The sequence below is a fragment of the Fringilla coelebs genome, assembly GCF_963513975.1.
Source record: "Fringilla coelebs genome assembly, chromosome: 3".
Taxonomy (NCBI): Eukaryota; Metazoa; Chordata; class Aves; order Passeriformes; family Fringillidae; genus Fringilla; species Fringilla coelebs.
Window position 1 is genome coordinate 61,999,351 of NC_140030.1, and position 15,878 is coordinate 62,015,228.

The 15,878-nt window shown below is 39.8% G+C and overlaps 1 protein-coding gene across 5 annotated transcripts in view; it reads left to right on the plus strand.

Moving 5' to 3' along the window:
* Positions 1-15,878, plus strand: part of TULP4 (TUB like protein 4) — a 149,739-nt gene that overhangs the window by 104,032 nt on the left and 29,829 nt on the right. For 4 of the 5 annotated variants that reach the window (XR_014615997.1, XM_084201799.1, XM_084201800.1 and 1 more), the window contains exons 5-7: positions 6,684-6,864; positions 9,372-9,506; positions 13,727-13,893. Coding sequence is in view for 4 of the 5 variants with exons in the window: in XM_084201799.1 (XP_084057925.1) it covers positions 6,684-6,864; positions 9,372-9,506; positions 13,727-13,893 (483 nt within the window). In the remaining variant the exon portion in view is untranslated. Of the gene's footprint in view, positions 1-4,825; positions 5,337-6,683; positions 6,865-9,371; positions 9,507-13,726; positions 13,894-15,878 lie in introns of those variants that run through there. The other variant, XM_084201802.1, reaches the window with a different exon arrangement.

The following is a 15,878-nucleotide window of genomic DNA, read 5'->3' on the forward strand; positions in this document are numbered from 1 at the left end:
GAGTCAAGAAGGAAGATAGAAATATGTGTGCCTGGAGTACACAAGTCAGAATTAGTCCAGGTATAATTACAAGAATGTATAATAATCAGTCTTTCTGTGATTTGCCAGAATGCTTTCTTATAACATTTCATAAAACATCTTTGCCTGGACAGTTGCTTCTATCTCCACATGTCCAGAGTTGTTAATAGCTTGAGATCCTGCTTTTAAGGTTACATATATTTTTGACTCCTGAAGTGGCATGCAAGCTACATTATGCTATTTCAGAGAGAAATAAAGCCAGTGCAGTTTGAATCCCCAGTTTTTAGTATTTCGATATTTATTAAATGGATTCATCACCAAGATCTCTGATGGATTTACTTTGCCTTCTCATTTGATGGCTTTGTAATAGTTATCTAGATCCTGTGGACTTGGTAAAAGAGAGAATGAACAAGCCTGAAAGTAGTAACTCAGCCAGTGCTGCTTTTGAAAGGACTAATGACCTTGAATGAGAATTTCACCGCTGGATGTATGTTTATATATGTGGTTAGCTGAATGATCCTGGGCTGTACCAGCCATGTGGGGTGCTGGTCACTCCCCACATCCAAAGGAAACAGAGTCTTCTAAGATTTTTGGACATAAAGGCAGTCAAGAAAAATCTAGTGCTTTCCCCCTGAGCTTGTATGTGAATTTTAGTGATGTCTCTTTTTGTGTCAGTTCAAGAAATCATTTTACAGTGGCTGAATTTTTAATGGAAATAAAAAAAGTATTCAGCAAGAGACCAGCTGTCTCCCTCACTCTGCTTTTCTTTATTCCTTTCTCTCTTTTGAGGTAAAACGAAGGAAAGGCAGAAATATGACACCGAGAAAAAACAAACTTTCACTTTTTAATGTATCCTAAGAGGAGTTTGCTGCACTGTCTCCTGCTTTTGTGGTGGAGAAGCAGTAAACAAGAAAAGCCCAAGCAAAATGCTGATACTACATCTAAATGGACTGCAGAATGCTGGAGTAAAGCCTTGGCAAGACTGACGTTCGTTTGTTCGGCTAATGAATGAAAATAATTAAAGGCAATCATTTTCCCTGCACTTCCTTTGTTACCAAGCCTACCTGCATAAATAGAAGGTTGATCCATCATTTTGTGTATTTATCACTTTATAGTTCAGTTAATTTTGAATCAGCAAAATAGATTTATCTCTATTAGTATGATGGCAGTATGGTGACAGCTGTTCCTATCATAAATACTAAAGTTTGTCCAGACGGCTAAATCAGAGCAAACAGAACTAATTCAGCTTCCTTGAACTGCTCAGCATCTTCTGACAGTGTAAATGGTTGACCTTATTAGCATTTTTGCAAAGTGTACTTTCTGAGGTGCCTAGTTTTTCCTGTGGAGGAAGATGGGGGAGGAGACTGAAGAAGAAAGCATAAAGACAGGTTTAAATCTTGAGAAAGTGAAGGTCAGTGAAGCAAAACATAAAACGAGGATGCTGCAAATGCAGAGCTGTGCAGGACAAGCTGTGCAGGCAGCAGTGATACAGCCTGGTATGATGGCACCAAGATTTCAGCAGGTGTGTGTGCCAAACACACACACAAAGGCAGAGAGTAAAACAAAATACTGAAAGGGCAAGGTTTTCAAGTGGTTAAGAAGAGGAATCCTTCAAACTTTGGAAATACAGCCCCGGAGAATGTTAGAACCCAAAAGCTGCTACCTGTGGGAGAAGGAAGATCTATAACTTGAGAAATTGCTCAGTGGAGTTACTGACAGCTTAGCCACATCTTAGGGAAGATTAGAGCACTTAAGATTTAATGACAGATTACATTAATTTTCAGAATGTTTCAGTGTGTCCAGGAATTTATATCCAATCTGTTCATGCACCTTGCATAGTCCTACAAGGCAAGTTCTGCCTTTATGTGAAAATTTGGGGTTTTAAAATCAGATTGTACTAGGATGGAGTTTGCTAGAATCATTTTCAGTGCTGTTGAAATTAATGGAGTCCATGAGTTGTTTTGTGTTTGTGAGTTGTCAGATGTTTGCTCTTTGTAAAAAGTCAGAGGGGATCTGTTAAAAATCCCGAGCCAGCAGGAGTAAAACAGATGCATGTTCCTTTTTTAGCTTTCCAACATCACAATACTGGAATATCTCACTTGCAAAGTGCTACCCTAAAGTAGCCTCCAACAGCTTTATATTTCTTCCAGCAGCTATAGCAAATCCAGCTTCTAATGCTTTAACTTCAGCTTCAGTCAGAGGTTTGGTTGTTTCCCTGATGCAGAATGACAGTGCCTGTTCTGAAAATGCATTGATTAGATTTCCTGGGAGTTTTGTTTAACCAGCAACATTAGGAGCCTTCAGTGTTAGTACTAAATGTCATGAAGGGAGGCATCTTGTTTTATCGATATCTTTCTGTAACATTATTGACTGTTCAGTTTGTACAACCAAAACCTGAGATTGGGAATAATTCTGCCGTCTACTCCTCATATGTATTCCAGTTTACATAAAGCTTGACCATTCTTACTGTTGATGAGTTCTATTTGCTTACATTAAACCAAATTAAATACATTAAAAACCAAATGAAACAAAATGTGTTGTGTGCCAAAAAAAGCACCACTGTTAGAAAATTATACTTCTACAAAACAGCGGGCTTCCTGAGCTGGACCTTCAATGTACCAAGTCTTTGGCCAGTCCACTGTAGCTTTGTGAATCTTGGTGCTGCCAAACCACTTTCTGCTGGTCCTGTGTCTGGTCCAGAGCATTGCAGCATCACAATAGATCCTACAGGAACTGCAGAGTTCGGTGCAATATTGTTACAATTTACGTAGCAAAACCACCAGCATGTCCAAGCTGTTCCTCTTGAGCTGAATTTTTAGCTTCTTGGCTGTTGTAATATTAATCTCTTCATAAGAGGAATACTTCAGAGCAAAATAGCCCATCTTTTGCTTGCCATATGTCTTTTAGAAATTGTGTTTTTCAGACTGTTAGTTGAAGTGTCTTTGATATCTTGGGCATTTAAGGGGTTTGCAATCTTGAATGCTAAGTTTTATGGATGATCGTTCCAAAACCTTTAGTTGAAAAACCTATTAATTTACCAAAACTAGGTTGTGAAACTCATCTCAAGTTAGCACATAGACTAAAGAGGTCAGCACATTCCAGAGAAGGGTATTTTTAAGGTATTCAGATTTGTTATAATAGATAGCAATCCTCCCAAGCTTGGGTTTCATGGAGAACTAAGACCCTTGTGTTTCAGAACTGAACCCCCCTTTCATCTCTTGGTACACTTGGAAAGCCCTGTGTGCTTTCTCAGTGCTGTTCACCACAGTTTCCCCTTCAAAGCACACAACATCTGGGCACTACAGGAGCCCTCTGTTTGTGTGACTTTTAATCAGCTGCAGCTTCACTGTGGGGAAGGCTTGCTCATGTTTGATATTGTGTAAGGACACGCTGTATTTATGTTGTGGTACTGACTCACACTCACAATGTATTGGGTGTTTTAGGTATTGGGTTATCAGATTTTCCATGTTTTGCAAATGCAGTTCTGCAGCTGGTAATACATGTAAGATCAATTGTAATAACAGGCAGTGTGAAAGGAGAAGAGATGAGTGAAGAGAAGAACAGAACAAGGGGCCAAAGAACCCCTTCAAAATAAGTACTTGGGTTTTTTTAAATTATTCTTATTATCACTTAGCTTTTGTGTTCAAGGGTTAACAAACCACTATAACTTGTTCCCTTTTTCCAACATTCTGTCTGACCTCCTAGATCTGCAAGCACATGCACACACACAAAAAATAATTTAAGTATCTAAAATGTAACTACTTAATTTCTCTCTTAGATCCTTTAGGGATATCCTGTGGCTCAACCTTTTGTCTGAAGGTCAAGAGAGTTTTATTCATCTGACATAAGTAGCTTGAGTGTGGCATTTATAACCTGAGTAATGTTATGGATGATAACACCATTAGACATTTTTACAGCTTCAGCAGGAGTTCAGCCAGCAGGACTATCAGGCTGATAAATGCTTTCATCTTAAAGGTTGTATTGCCACAATAACCCTGAAACTTAAAGCTGCTCCTTGAAACCTACAGCCTGGCTGAAGAGATGAAGTGTGCCCTCTGATATTTCTAGGTTGCTAAAGAGCTCTCCCAAGTTCCCGTGCAAGAATTAAGATGCTGACATGCAGCTGTTCTGAATTGGAAATTACTGAGGACTCCATAATTTTAAATTATTTGGGGGCAGTGCTACTCAAAAGAATTAGCTTTAGATTGAGATGAGACTGAACTGTTAAGTGATGAATCCAAAGATTTTGTTCCTACCCAATTATAAAATGTTTCTGCAGGGTTTTAGGAGGCAGACTGTTGTACTGCTATTTTCAGAAACAAGAGGCTCACCTCCTGTCTGGGTATTTGCAGTTCTAGAACTTCTTGTAGACTAGTTAGAAACTCATCTCTAATAGACTGAGTGGTGTGAGAAGCTAGCAGTGACAACTGGTAGGATTTTACCTTTGTAAAAGTTTGTTTTGTTGAGATCAGAGAGTGGCTGTGTTTTGAAAATGAGTGGTGAAAGTGGCTGTGCACTGATCATGCGAGTGAAAACAGTGGAAATAGTGAACAGTGTGAAAGGAGATGTGAGGATACAAGTGGAAGAAGAATAGAATAAGGGATCACAAGGGAGGATAGTGTGAGATGAACAAAGGTTGAATTCTTGCTTTTACACCTAAGAATAGTATTCTGAGGCTTGTAGCAAACTTCAGTTGCTGTTTTAACCCAGCAACTATTTAACACAAAAATATTTCTAATATGTAATGATTACAGTTAAGGCAGCCAGATACTGACTTTTAAATATTTTTAATAATGGGAAATAACGCCATTGTTTTCCTTAAGATTTTAATGACTTTTTGGACATTCTGTTAAATGATCATTGTAGTTTACAACCTTCATTATGTTGATCATAAAAAGAACTCTAATTTTTTTTTTGTTTTGGTTTGTGGTTTGTTGGGGTTTTTTGTGTTTTGGGTTTTTTGGGTTTTTTTGGTTTCGTGGTGTTTTTTTTGGTTGGTTTGTGGTTTTTTTGTTTTGTTTTTGGGCTTTTTTTTACTAAGGCTTAGGGAGCCACACTTCCTTTCTGAAACTTTCAAAAGTGCAATAATGACAATTGCTTCCTAGGAGACTACTGTTGAATAAGTCTGATACAATACACACATTGCTTGCTGCAAGTCTGACACAGCCTCTCAGTAGGAAGATAGAAAAGAAGACTTCTGACAGCAGAGGTCACCGAGGGTGATTGCAGGCTTGGAACAAGAAGTGTACATGGAGATCCTAAGTGGGCTGTGATTCCTCAGCTTGGGAAAGAGATGACTAGGGGATCACATAATAGAGGTCTGTAAAATCGTGATCATTGTTAAGAATGTAAGTAGGGAACAATTATTCGTGTTTCTTTCAGTGTAGAGAGTTAAAGGTTGCCAAATGAAATTATCAGTTATCAGAGAAGAGGGATTGTGGGTTTGTTTTTTTGGGTTTTTTTGGTTTTGGTGTTTTTTTGGGGTTTTTTTGTGGTTTTGTTGTTGTTGTTGTTGTTGAAAGCTACAGGAGTGTTCAGGGGAGATGCTTGCTCAGTGCATACTCTTCTACAAACACTTGACCACTCTTAAAGGTAAGATCCAAGGCTAGGTGAATTTCTGACCTGGGCATTTAATTGTTAGAACCTTAAATTTACTGGAAATAGGTGGTCAGCTGAAGAGCAAGTGTAAGGTTTGACCTTCCTTTTAGCTTCATTTTTAATGCTGGCTAGTTTTCAAGTTGATGGGTGCTTTTAAACTTGCTTTAAAGTGGTTTTTCCTCATACAGAATTATGTGATGGCAGCAACAGCCTTGGCTAATCCATTTATTGCTTTAGGATTTATTAGTCCTTATTTCCTGATTTTTCTCTTAAAATTCATCAAATATTCAGGATCTTAAGTTTCTTAAATCCTCAAGAAGAATTTATTAAAAAAGAAATTGCAGGTTCCAGTCAGTCTCGCTTCAGTCTGTGATTGGCTATGGAGTTGTTTAAGGGCAAGAAAAAACTTGGATTATCCATTTTGTGTTTGAAATGCTGGGTGGAAGCTCTTCTCATCTCTTCCTCAATGTGCAGCATGTTGCCTTATTGCCTTCCCCTTGGCCTATGTTAATCTACTTCCAGCTGCCTGATCATACTGCCCACTTTCTCTAGCTCATCAACTGAATAACCTGTCCTTCTCTATTCAGCTTTCTATTTCTCATGAACCCTTTGAAATCTCTGCTAGGACCCCACTTTTGTCAGATGTGTCTTTTCTTTTGATATTGTTATGATTGGTGCACACCTTTTCTGCCACCAGGTTTAGGAGTTTTTGTATTATCCAAGAATACTAAATAATCTGTGATAGCCTTTCTGCCAGCTCACTTTAATTGTGGTAATGATCAAGTTCAAATGAAGTGCAATGTCTCATATTAAAGTGAATGAAATGCATCTACCATGAAGCATTACTTGCTCACAGATTTTACAAATTTACCTGTAGACTCTGCTGCGTGAACTTCATTCTTCACATTCATCTTTGATTGCAGGGTCCTATTCTGGCACCCCTTCCCATCCATGACTGCTTTGCTTTCAGTTAATGTCCAGGGTAGCTGGTTAATTACGGGATGCATTTGAAGGAGGGCCCCGTGGCTGACATTTGGTGGCACTGAGGGTCGCTGTGTTATTTTCAGGTACTGTTTGGCACTGCCGACGGACAGGTGATCGTCATGGACTGCCACGGGCGCATGCTGGCCCACGTGCTCCTTCACGAGTCAGATGGCATCCTCAACATGTCCTGGAACTACCCCAGCTTCCTGGTGGAGGACAGCAGCGAGAGCGACACGGACTCGGACGACTATTCCCCACCGCAGGGTAGGGTTATGTGCGCGTCCTTCTGCTTCAGCTTTGCGCGTGAAGACGTCTCAAATGCCAGGGCGATGTCGTGCCCTACAAAGCCAGCAGGGTTTCAAGCTCTCCTGGAGCAGAGGGCTGGTATGGGAGAGTGGCTTTGTTCCCAGCTCTGCCACCAGGCTTGCTGCAGGGAATACCTTGTCTGTGCTGCTCTGCCTCCGTTTGCACAAATGAGATAACATCGCAAAGCTCGATAAGTTTTCACTGAGGGTGAGTGAAAAACAGTAGGCAGGGACACGTCAGGTTTCACTGATAAGCAGATATGAGGTATTGCAGTGGTCGGTGTGTATGGAGGTACAGAGTGCAGGCACAGAAATTAATGCACTATTATATAGATTCATGTGAAAAGACAGCAGTACTAGACGTGGTGTAAAGTACTATAGATTTAGTGTTATCTCAGTTTTGTAGGATTTCTGTAATGCTCGTCGTTACAGTCCCATCCTTCATAGTGCTGACATAAAGAGTTCCATAAATACTGCAGGAGGCTCAGAAATGAAGATATTTCCTGCAATGACATGGGGTAGAAGCAGGGTGACTGGAGTTGGCTGGAGTTACTAATTCATATGCTTCAGAGCACATTGCCAGTTTGAGAGTCAGGAATAAATCCTTCCCTCTCCTTAAGTCTCAATACAACTCATTTGGTGAAATATTTTGGTTTTAAAGTCTTGGGAAATCATCAGTAGCAAAGACTTTTAAGGCCTAGGTGTCCATGCACAGCCCATCCCACCCTTCTCACTCAAGAAATGGTAACACTTCCCATTGATGTGATTGATCACTTTATAAGCTCTAGGTGAGCTGTTCCTGTGTTTCAGTGTATAAAGCCTGAACTACATTAAGAACTAACTTTCTCTAACAGTCAGTGATTGTACAGTGAAAATTTTAAATACATAACAATTATTCAAAAATAATTCTGAATTTGCATCTTGGATCTGAACCTCTGAATTGAGGACTTTTGCAGTTTTAACTCTAATTTGGGTTCACACCAAACTACCTTTGCCAGTATATATGTCTATGTAATAAGCTTATGTATTTAACAAATATTGAAAGAAGATAATCTGATCACCTGGTAAAATGTTAGAATATTTTAGAACTGGATTTTGTTTTGGCTTTCATGCCTCACTTCTGGTACTGGGTAAGATTTCTTACCTTAGAAGGAAAGAAACTAACTTCAACCTAGGCGGCTCCTAAAGCAAGACAGACAACAACAATAAATTGGATTTTTCCTAGGTTTTTGTTGTGTTTTTCAGAAATACTGAGGTTCCAGTTGGAGGATGGTGAAATTGCAGATGAGAGCTTAAATGTTTCAAATGTGTGTGTTAGCTTTTTCTGAGTCAGTCAGGGGGTGGGTGGACTCGTTACAAGCCTATTTTAATGATTACCCAAACATGATGTGTTTTCTTTAGAGCAGATGCAGCATAAACCTCTCAAAGGTGACAAGCCTTTGACTCACACAGATGTGTAGGAAGGACCAGAAGTTTGTTGGGATTTTCTTATTAAATTATATACACACAGAGGTGCCAGTTACTAGACATCTTTCTCCAAAATTCTTTCTCATCAGCTGTTTTACAAGTTCAGGAAACAATACTACTTTTAACAGGTTCTGACATTTTTGTTGACTGGAAAGATGTTGGCTGGGCCTTGACAGGAAACATCTTAATCAGGCAACATCTTAATGCCAGTGGTCCCTTAATCAGGGACCAGGGGCATCTCCTCTCAGAAACTGTAAACAGGAGTTAAACACCAAAAGTTACAGATGCCAATATTGGTCATGAAGCATTTGAGCAGAGGAATTTTAGTGAATTGCTGAAAAACAAGCTCAGAGGACCAGAGACTTTGCAGAAATGGTTTTTAAAGCCAAGTGTTCCATTTGGGCTCACCTCTACTTTTGGGTGCATTGAATCCTGTTATGCAGAATGGCAGGTATCTTTTCATGCTGCTGCCTAGACATTTAGAATGCAGGAATTTGTGAAAGGTCAGTATGTTCTCTTTCAAGTTCTTAAAATGTCTCTGTGTGACTATAGGAGGAGTTCCTGGTACCTGCCCAAGCAAAAAGGATATAGAACAAATCGCTTTTAATGTCATTATGTTGTTCATCAAGCTGGTTTTCAACTGGGGTTCCAAGAAAGTCTCCTAAGGCACTGGTTTTCCATTTTTTTTGTCACTTTGGGGAGTTGAGAATGGCGAAAGACTGAAAAACACCACTATGTAACATAATAGTATATGCATAAAGCCCTGTGGATATGGTGCAGTAAAAACTGACAAAGTAAAAGCACTGTGGTTTCACAGAAACAGAGAAGCTTAGCTAGCTAAACCTGCTTTGCTTGTGCCCACAGATGTTGCAGAAATAAGCGGGTAGGGAGGCTTGGAACAGCTCCTGATGGTGGTAGGCTGAAGAGCAGTGTGTTTCGGCCTGGATGTGATTATTTTTGGTTGCTCACCTTTTGCTCACTCAGAGCCTTGTTTTGCAGATGGACCAGCTGCCTATCCCGTCCCGGTGCAGAACACCAAGCCGCTCCTCACTGTCAGCTTCACGTCAGGAGACATCAGTTTAATGAACAATTACGATGACTTGTCTCCCACTATCATCCGCTCAGGGTTGAAAGGTACAAATAAGAAGCCATTTCTCCCTCTCCTATGCCCTGTTTTTCTTGTGTTTTTGATGATCTGTGCATTTTTGTGCCTCTTGCTCCTTAACCCAGGAACCCTGAGTGCTGTTATTGCTATTTCCAGCAGTGACACCTGCTGGAGGAAGAGCAGTTCTTGGTTGATGGAGTTTTTGTGCTTGAAAAAATGCTTCACAATATTTTGGAGATCGTGTTTCCGTGGCAGTTTTGTAGGGCAACTGATCTGTTCTGCAGTTTTCCAGCAGAATGCATTAATATGATTATGGTTCTTTGTGTGAATGTCTCTGCTACAGAACACTTTCTTTGCATGTCTAATTCACAAGGTCTTCCATGCTTTTGGTAACCTGGTATAAACTGCAATGCTGCTTTGGTTCTCACAATTATTGAAAACTTGCTAGAGTTATTAATTGTCAAGAGGCAAGTTGTTCTGAGAGAGAAAACATTCCAGTGATTAATTACTATACATTTTGCTAAGTGATGTGCACGAATGTTTGTACAATCAGTATTCCATGTAAAATCTTTAACTCACATTGAAATTTTTACTGTTCTTACCTATTAAAAATGTCCTTTACTTTGCCAGCACACTCTGTGCAATTTACAGTGCTTTGCCTGCAGATACATTTTAATTCAATACAGCACATAGGCACATGCTTAAATATAGGTTCCACCGAAGCTTTTTCATCTCCACAGGTGAATTAGTTTTAAATTAGATGAAAAGAGAATTAGGCTGTTGGAGCAAACTCTTAGCTGTTCTGAAATAGTGGGATGTTTTTGGTGCAAAGTTGCCCTAATACCGTCACTACAATTTTTGGGTGACCCGTTATGTACAGTAGTCTTGGGAGGTAAAAACATCACCTTGGAGGTTTCTGTTCCATTCCTTTCTCGTGTGCCAACCCCAGAAATGTGTGAGTGCCAAAACACAGCATTGTGAGACAACCCTACAATCCAGAAAACTTTATCAGCTGAAAGGATACCAAAAGTGTGGAGAACTGGAGCCAACTTAAAAAAGCTTTTATGATACTCACCAATGGGTCTGCTCAGCATTTCTACAGTATTAATTAGGGTACTGAGCAGTCTTGAGTTGCATCTAGTCTAGCTTTCAACTGGAAACAGTAGGAGAAACAGACCCCATCATATTCTCTGTTTAGAGTTTCAGGGTTCTGTCTTGCTGAGGATGTCTGTCCTGTTTCTCCTTCCTCACTGACTTTCACTAGTGCAGAAAAGATCCCTTAAGTATATAATGCTCCTGTAGCAAAACATTAATGTGCTAGCTAGGGTAGGAATCTTTTTATTAGTTATAAGGTGGACTACATTTTTGTCATCAGAAGACAAAAAACACACAGCATCTTAGTGGTTTGGGAATGTGTGTGAGACAGAGAAAGATGACTGGGATATTGTTGTTTTAAGCACTGTACAGTGGAAAATATTTTATGTCTGGTTCTATATAGATGTTCACACTTCCTGTAGCTTCATAATTTTTTTCAAGTGACTAAATTTTACAGGATTTTATCACAGGCAAGAATGTGCAAAACCACTGCAAGTCCTTGTTCATGTGCTTGTGTTTAAAATCTAAAAGTATTGCATATCCTTGCCTTTATTGACTGCTGTAGGCTTCTCATTGTAGTTTTAAAGTAGGCAACTATGAAATTATTTCCAGCAGTAGCAGTACATTTTTAATATATAGAGAATATACATATTCTACTAGTTTTGCAGAGTTGTCATTTTACTGATAATATTTCTTTTAAATTGACAGAGAAAAAACCTTGATAATTTGATTACCCAAATAAAAGTTCTTTTGAACCAGGTTAAACAGTTCTGGTAGTTTTGTGAGTCCTAGTGGAGGTCCTGAACTGTTCAAATGTATCCTTTATTTTTTTGGTGCTTTTTAACTCGTGATTCTCAGTGGACTGCTTCCTGCAGAACTGCTGAGCTACATCTATTAATCGTACTAGTTAGCCACAACCACTGCCTGCAGAGCTGTTGCACATTTACAGTGCTCTGTGTTCAAGGTTTGCTGATTACATGCCTGTGGTGGCTGGAAAGTAGGGGTGACTGATCCACTGATTCACTTGCAGACCATTACCCTGGATGAAACCTTCATTTGGTTTTTAATCTCTGTGCTAGTGCTGAGAACCTGTTCATCAGTTATTTTGTGTAAAGGTCCAGTAGTCATTGAAGATCCTCTTGGCAGTGCAAGTCTCTCAGTAGAGCTACACTGCCCTGGAGGGATGCTGCAGTCCAATCCCTTTGCTGCATTTGCAGCAGTCTAATTCTAGGACTTTGAGAGAAAGAGAGAAAACTGCTGGACCCTCATCTTCCTCTTGTCATGGGGATCAGCTGAAAGTTTTACCTGAAGACATGTACCCAAAGGAGACAGTTTTTCCATTATGGTAGTTCCATAGTTATCCAGTTACCAAAAGTGGAGCTGATCAGCTTGCCTTGTTTATTTCTAACCTGCATATTTTTTCCTGTCCAAGAAACATGAATTAAATTCCATTGTAGGTTACTTAGAGGGCTGAAAACTAAGAGAAAACAAGAAGCATACAATGCCTAGCTGTGGAAAAATTACCTTGAGGAACATGGGGCTTCCCTCTGATATGTACAGAAGCATAATTTCCATGAGAAATATCAGAAAGTTGAAATAATACAAAACCATTTTAAATTGCACATGAAAGTCCCTGAAAATGACAAGTTGACAACTTGAAACAATTTTGAGATCCTTCCTGCCAACTCCCATTTCTCTCTTGCTTCTTCATTTGAAGACAGCTTTTCGCCCACAAGTGTCTTCAAAAGGTTCTTGTCAGATTGAGCATCCCGGAGCACTAAAGTTTTGTCTTTACCTTCACTTTGTCTCAGCACAAAATAGCTGCCTTTCACCTCTGGTTTAAGAGTAAAAAGATTTAAAGACTAGCTCAGTATTCCTTGAACATGCAAATCTGCCTTTGAGACATGAGCAGAAATGCAAAATGCTTTTTTAGAGTTACTCTAGAAGTGTGACAAAGAACTAGAGGATATAAGGGTTTGAAATAAGCATCCCCAAATTAAGCTGTGGGCGTCCCTCATCATGAGGTGCCTGTAAGAGAAGTAACTGATATGTATATTCATATCCATGTATATGAGAGTCTGAGCAGTCCCTGTGTGATTCCAGCAAAGCCCTGCTAAGCAGCTGAGTAGATTTTTATAAGTCAGAATCACAGAATCATTAGGCTTGGAAGGGACCTCTGGGGATCAGCCAGTCCAACCCCCCTGCCAAGGTAGGGTCCTCCAGAATCGTTTGCACCGGGACTTGTCTTGGTGGGTTTTGAATGTCTCCAGAGAGGGAGACTCCTCAGCGTCCCTGGGCAGCCTCTTCCAGTGCTCTGCTGCCCTCAGTGTAAAGAAATTCTTCCTCATGTTGAGGTGGAATTTCTTGTGATTTAGTTTATGGCCCTTGCTCCTTGTCCTGTCACTGGGCACCACTGAAAAGAGTCTGGCACCATCCTCTCTGCACAAACCTTTGAGATAATAATGAGGTCCCCTTTCAGGCTGCTCTAGACCAAACAAGCCCAGCTCCCTTAGTCTCTCCTTGTAAGAGAGATTCTCCAGAGCCCTTATCATCTTTGTGTGATGGTGGCAAAAGAAAACATATGACAAGTGGGCCTCTGTGTTTATGGACAAAAATCCAAGTGCTTTTAGGTTCGTGCTATACTGTTGTAACTCTAGTTTGAGTTATGCTAAAAGTTATATTGACAGCCATGAGAACATGAGGCATTGCCAGATATTCTGTTTTTTTGCATTATAGGCCTTTCCAGACAAACACTCTTTGCTACTCTCTTAGTAAGATTATTTATCTGCATATTAACTTGATTCCACTTATTTACCCCCAAGCTGTATGTAGGATCTTCTACATCAGTTTCAACATTTCTAGTAAATTTTTGTCTTTAGGTGTTTAGGAGCAACTACTGATTACATTCTAGACTCACAATAAAGTGAAAAGAATGTTTTTTACACATTTTTTTTCAATTTACAAAATAAAGAGTCATTCTCAAAAGTGCATCTGTGGCATATCTTCTACTATTTCAGTGAAAGGATATAGGTTCCTAAGAATTTAAGGAACTTTTGAGAGCATGTTTTATCTGTTCAAGTCACTTTGAAGCATCTGGAAATGCTGTTCCTGTTGTTTCTAGTCAGTGGTTACTCAGACATCTTTGTGGTTTCAGATGTGGTGGTGCAGTGGTGCACACAAGGTGACCTGCTTGCAGTAGCAGGCATGGAGAAGCAGAACCAGCTGGTTGACCTCAGCAATGGCTCCCTGCTGAAAAGCGCACTGGTCAAGTTCTACAACGTGCGTGGGGAACACATCTACACTCTGGAGACGCCTGTGCAGGTAGGAGGCATTTTTAAAGTCTGTTCTCCATGCTTTGCTGACATGTTTTTCCCACCTTAGCTCATTGCTGTAGACCTGCAATGTGGAAAATGTCCCAAAGCCATCCTAAAACACAATATAGATAAAAATGAGCTATAAACAATAGCTGTTTGCATTAAGGGAGACATGCAAGACTCCACCTGATTCTAAGGTCCACTGTGCTAGGTGTGGAAATACAAAAGGAGAAAATCTGTTTCCCAAACTTACTGGGCCATGAACAGACAGAAAAAGAAAATTCCATTGTTTTATGGATAAGTGACTGAGGAGGAAAAAAACTGAATAATTTGCTTAATGTTGTAGCCAAGAGCTGGAAAAAATATTCCAAGTCAAGTATCATAACTGCAGAATTATTCCATTATTGTAATTTTCTAATGTACAATCATTTGGTGTGATGCAGTAACCTCAGTCATGTAACTTGCCAAGTAAATGCCAGCACATGGTCTGTGAGCTGCTCAGGAGCAAAACATGCTTCATAGGCCCAGCTGAATTCTGTGTCATTTTCTGCAGAATAGGGATGACTCCATTCTGACTTCTGCTGCTAGTAATGAAACTGTATAATAGCTTTGAAATCTAAAAGTGAAGGAAAATGCTGTAGATATATTAATTATATTTAATGATGATACCATGTATTATCATTTTTTTTTCCAGTACCCTGACCTGGAATGGATGCAGAAGGGTGACATAGTAAACCATCTGCCCAGCTTTGTGTTTGCTTATATTTAGCATTAACCTGTGCTTATTAACCTTAGCACTCTAATTTAGATAGAATTCTTTAGCTGTGGAAAGTATAAAATAATGGTCTCTAAAGCCAACCTAAATATGTACAGTGATATCTAATGCTGATTTAGGTACCTAAAGGACTTACCCATAAACACAGCTGTATTATCTTCAACGTAGCCCTTGCAGCAAAGTAGCACAGCCCTTTCCTCTCTGGATCAGGTCTGAAGAAAACATACTTATATCAGTGTTGCTTTTTCCCAGCCCAGGTGAAAGCAAGCCTTGTTCTGTTATTTCAGTACCAGAACTCAGTATGTGCACATTGGCTGTTGACCCCTCTGGTGCCAGGCTGTGAAATCACTCTGTGGTTTGAGCATCAGAACGCATCAGGTCAGGTTGTAACCTCTGTGTGTGCAGGCTTTTCCCTCACTGCATTGTTCCTGCTAATCTCAATTTCTCCTCCATTTAAATACTTTCATCTCCTCTAGTTCTCCATGTATAGCTTCAACTTATTTTCATGTTTTCAGCTCTTTCCTTTCTCCTCCACCCAACCAGCTGGGAGAAAGCACATATTGTGCCTGATTTGGGGGCTAATTATTCTGCCATTATGTGAGTGCTTACAGGGCAGCTGAGAGGTCACACAGAACAGGTGCATGCCAAGTTTGTACTGCAGTATTTCTAATACTGGAAGTAGTAATATAAGCCTTCCTGCTCTTTCCAGCTGCTATTTTTGTTGGGAATAGCAATATTTTAATGTAATGGTGATTTCTTCCACCACTGCTTCAACTGCACACTAAAAGCCAACTTCAGAAGTTGTAAGCCAGGTTGTTAAGTGAAGGATGAGGACAGTCAGGGAGAGGCAACCACCAATTAATAACAGAATCAAGGAGTCTCATTTCCTTTGGAAATCAGGATAAAAATAACATCCAAACTGATATATTTATGTTTATTAAAAAGCCGTGTGCATAAACCTACCTAAAATTAGAGCCACCCCTCTTCTCTTATTAGTCAGTGTTTAGTCTCTTTATTTGGTGCATCCAAATTCCTATTTACTCAGCTGCAGGAGGAAGTAAGTGATCTTTCAGAAGAACACCTGTGTCTGCTCACGTGGACTCTATTCTCCTATGTATTTGAAGGCTGCTCTAGCAGTAATACCAGCTAAATGACAGGTATGCTGGAACATTCTTAAGTATTGGGTTTACTGACAAAACCAGATAAAAACCAGTGTT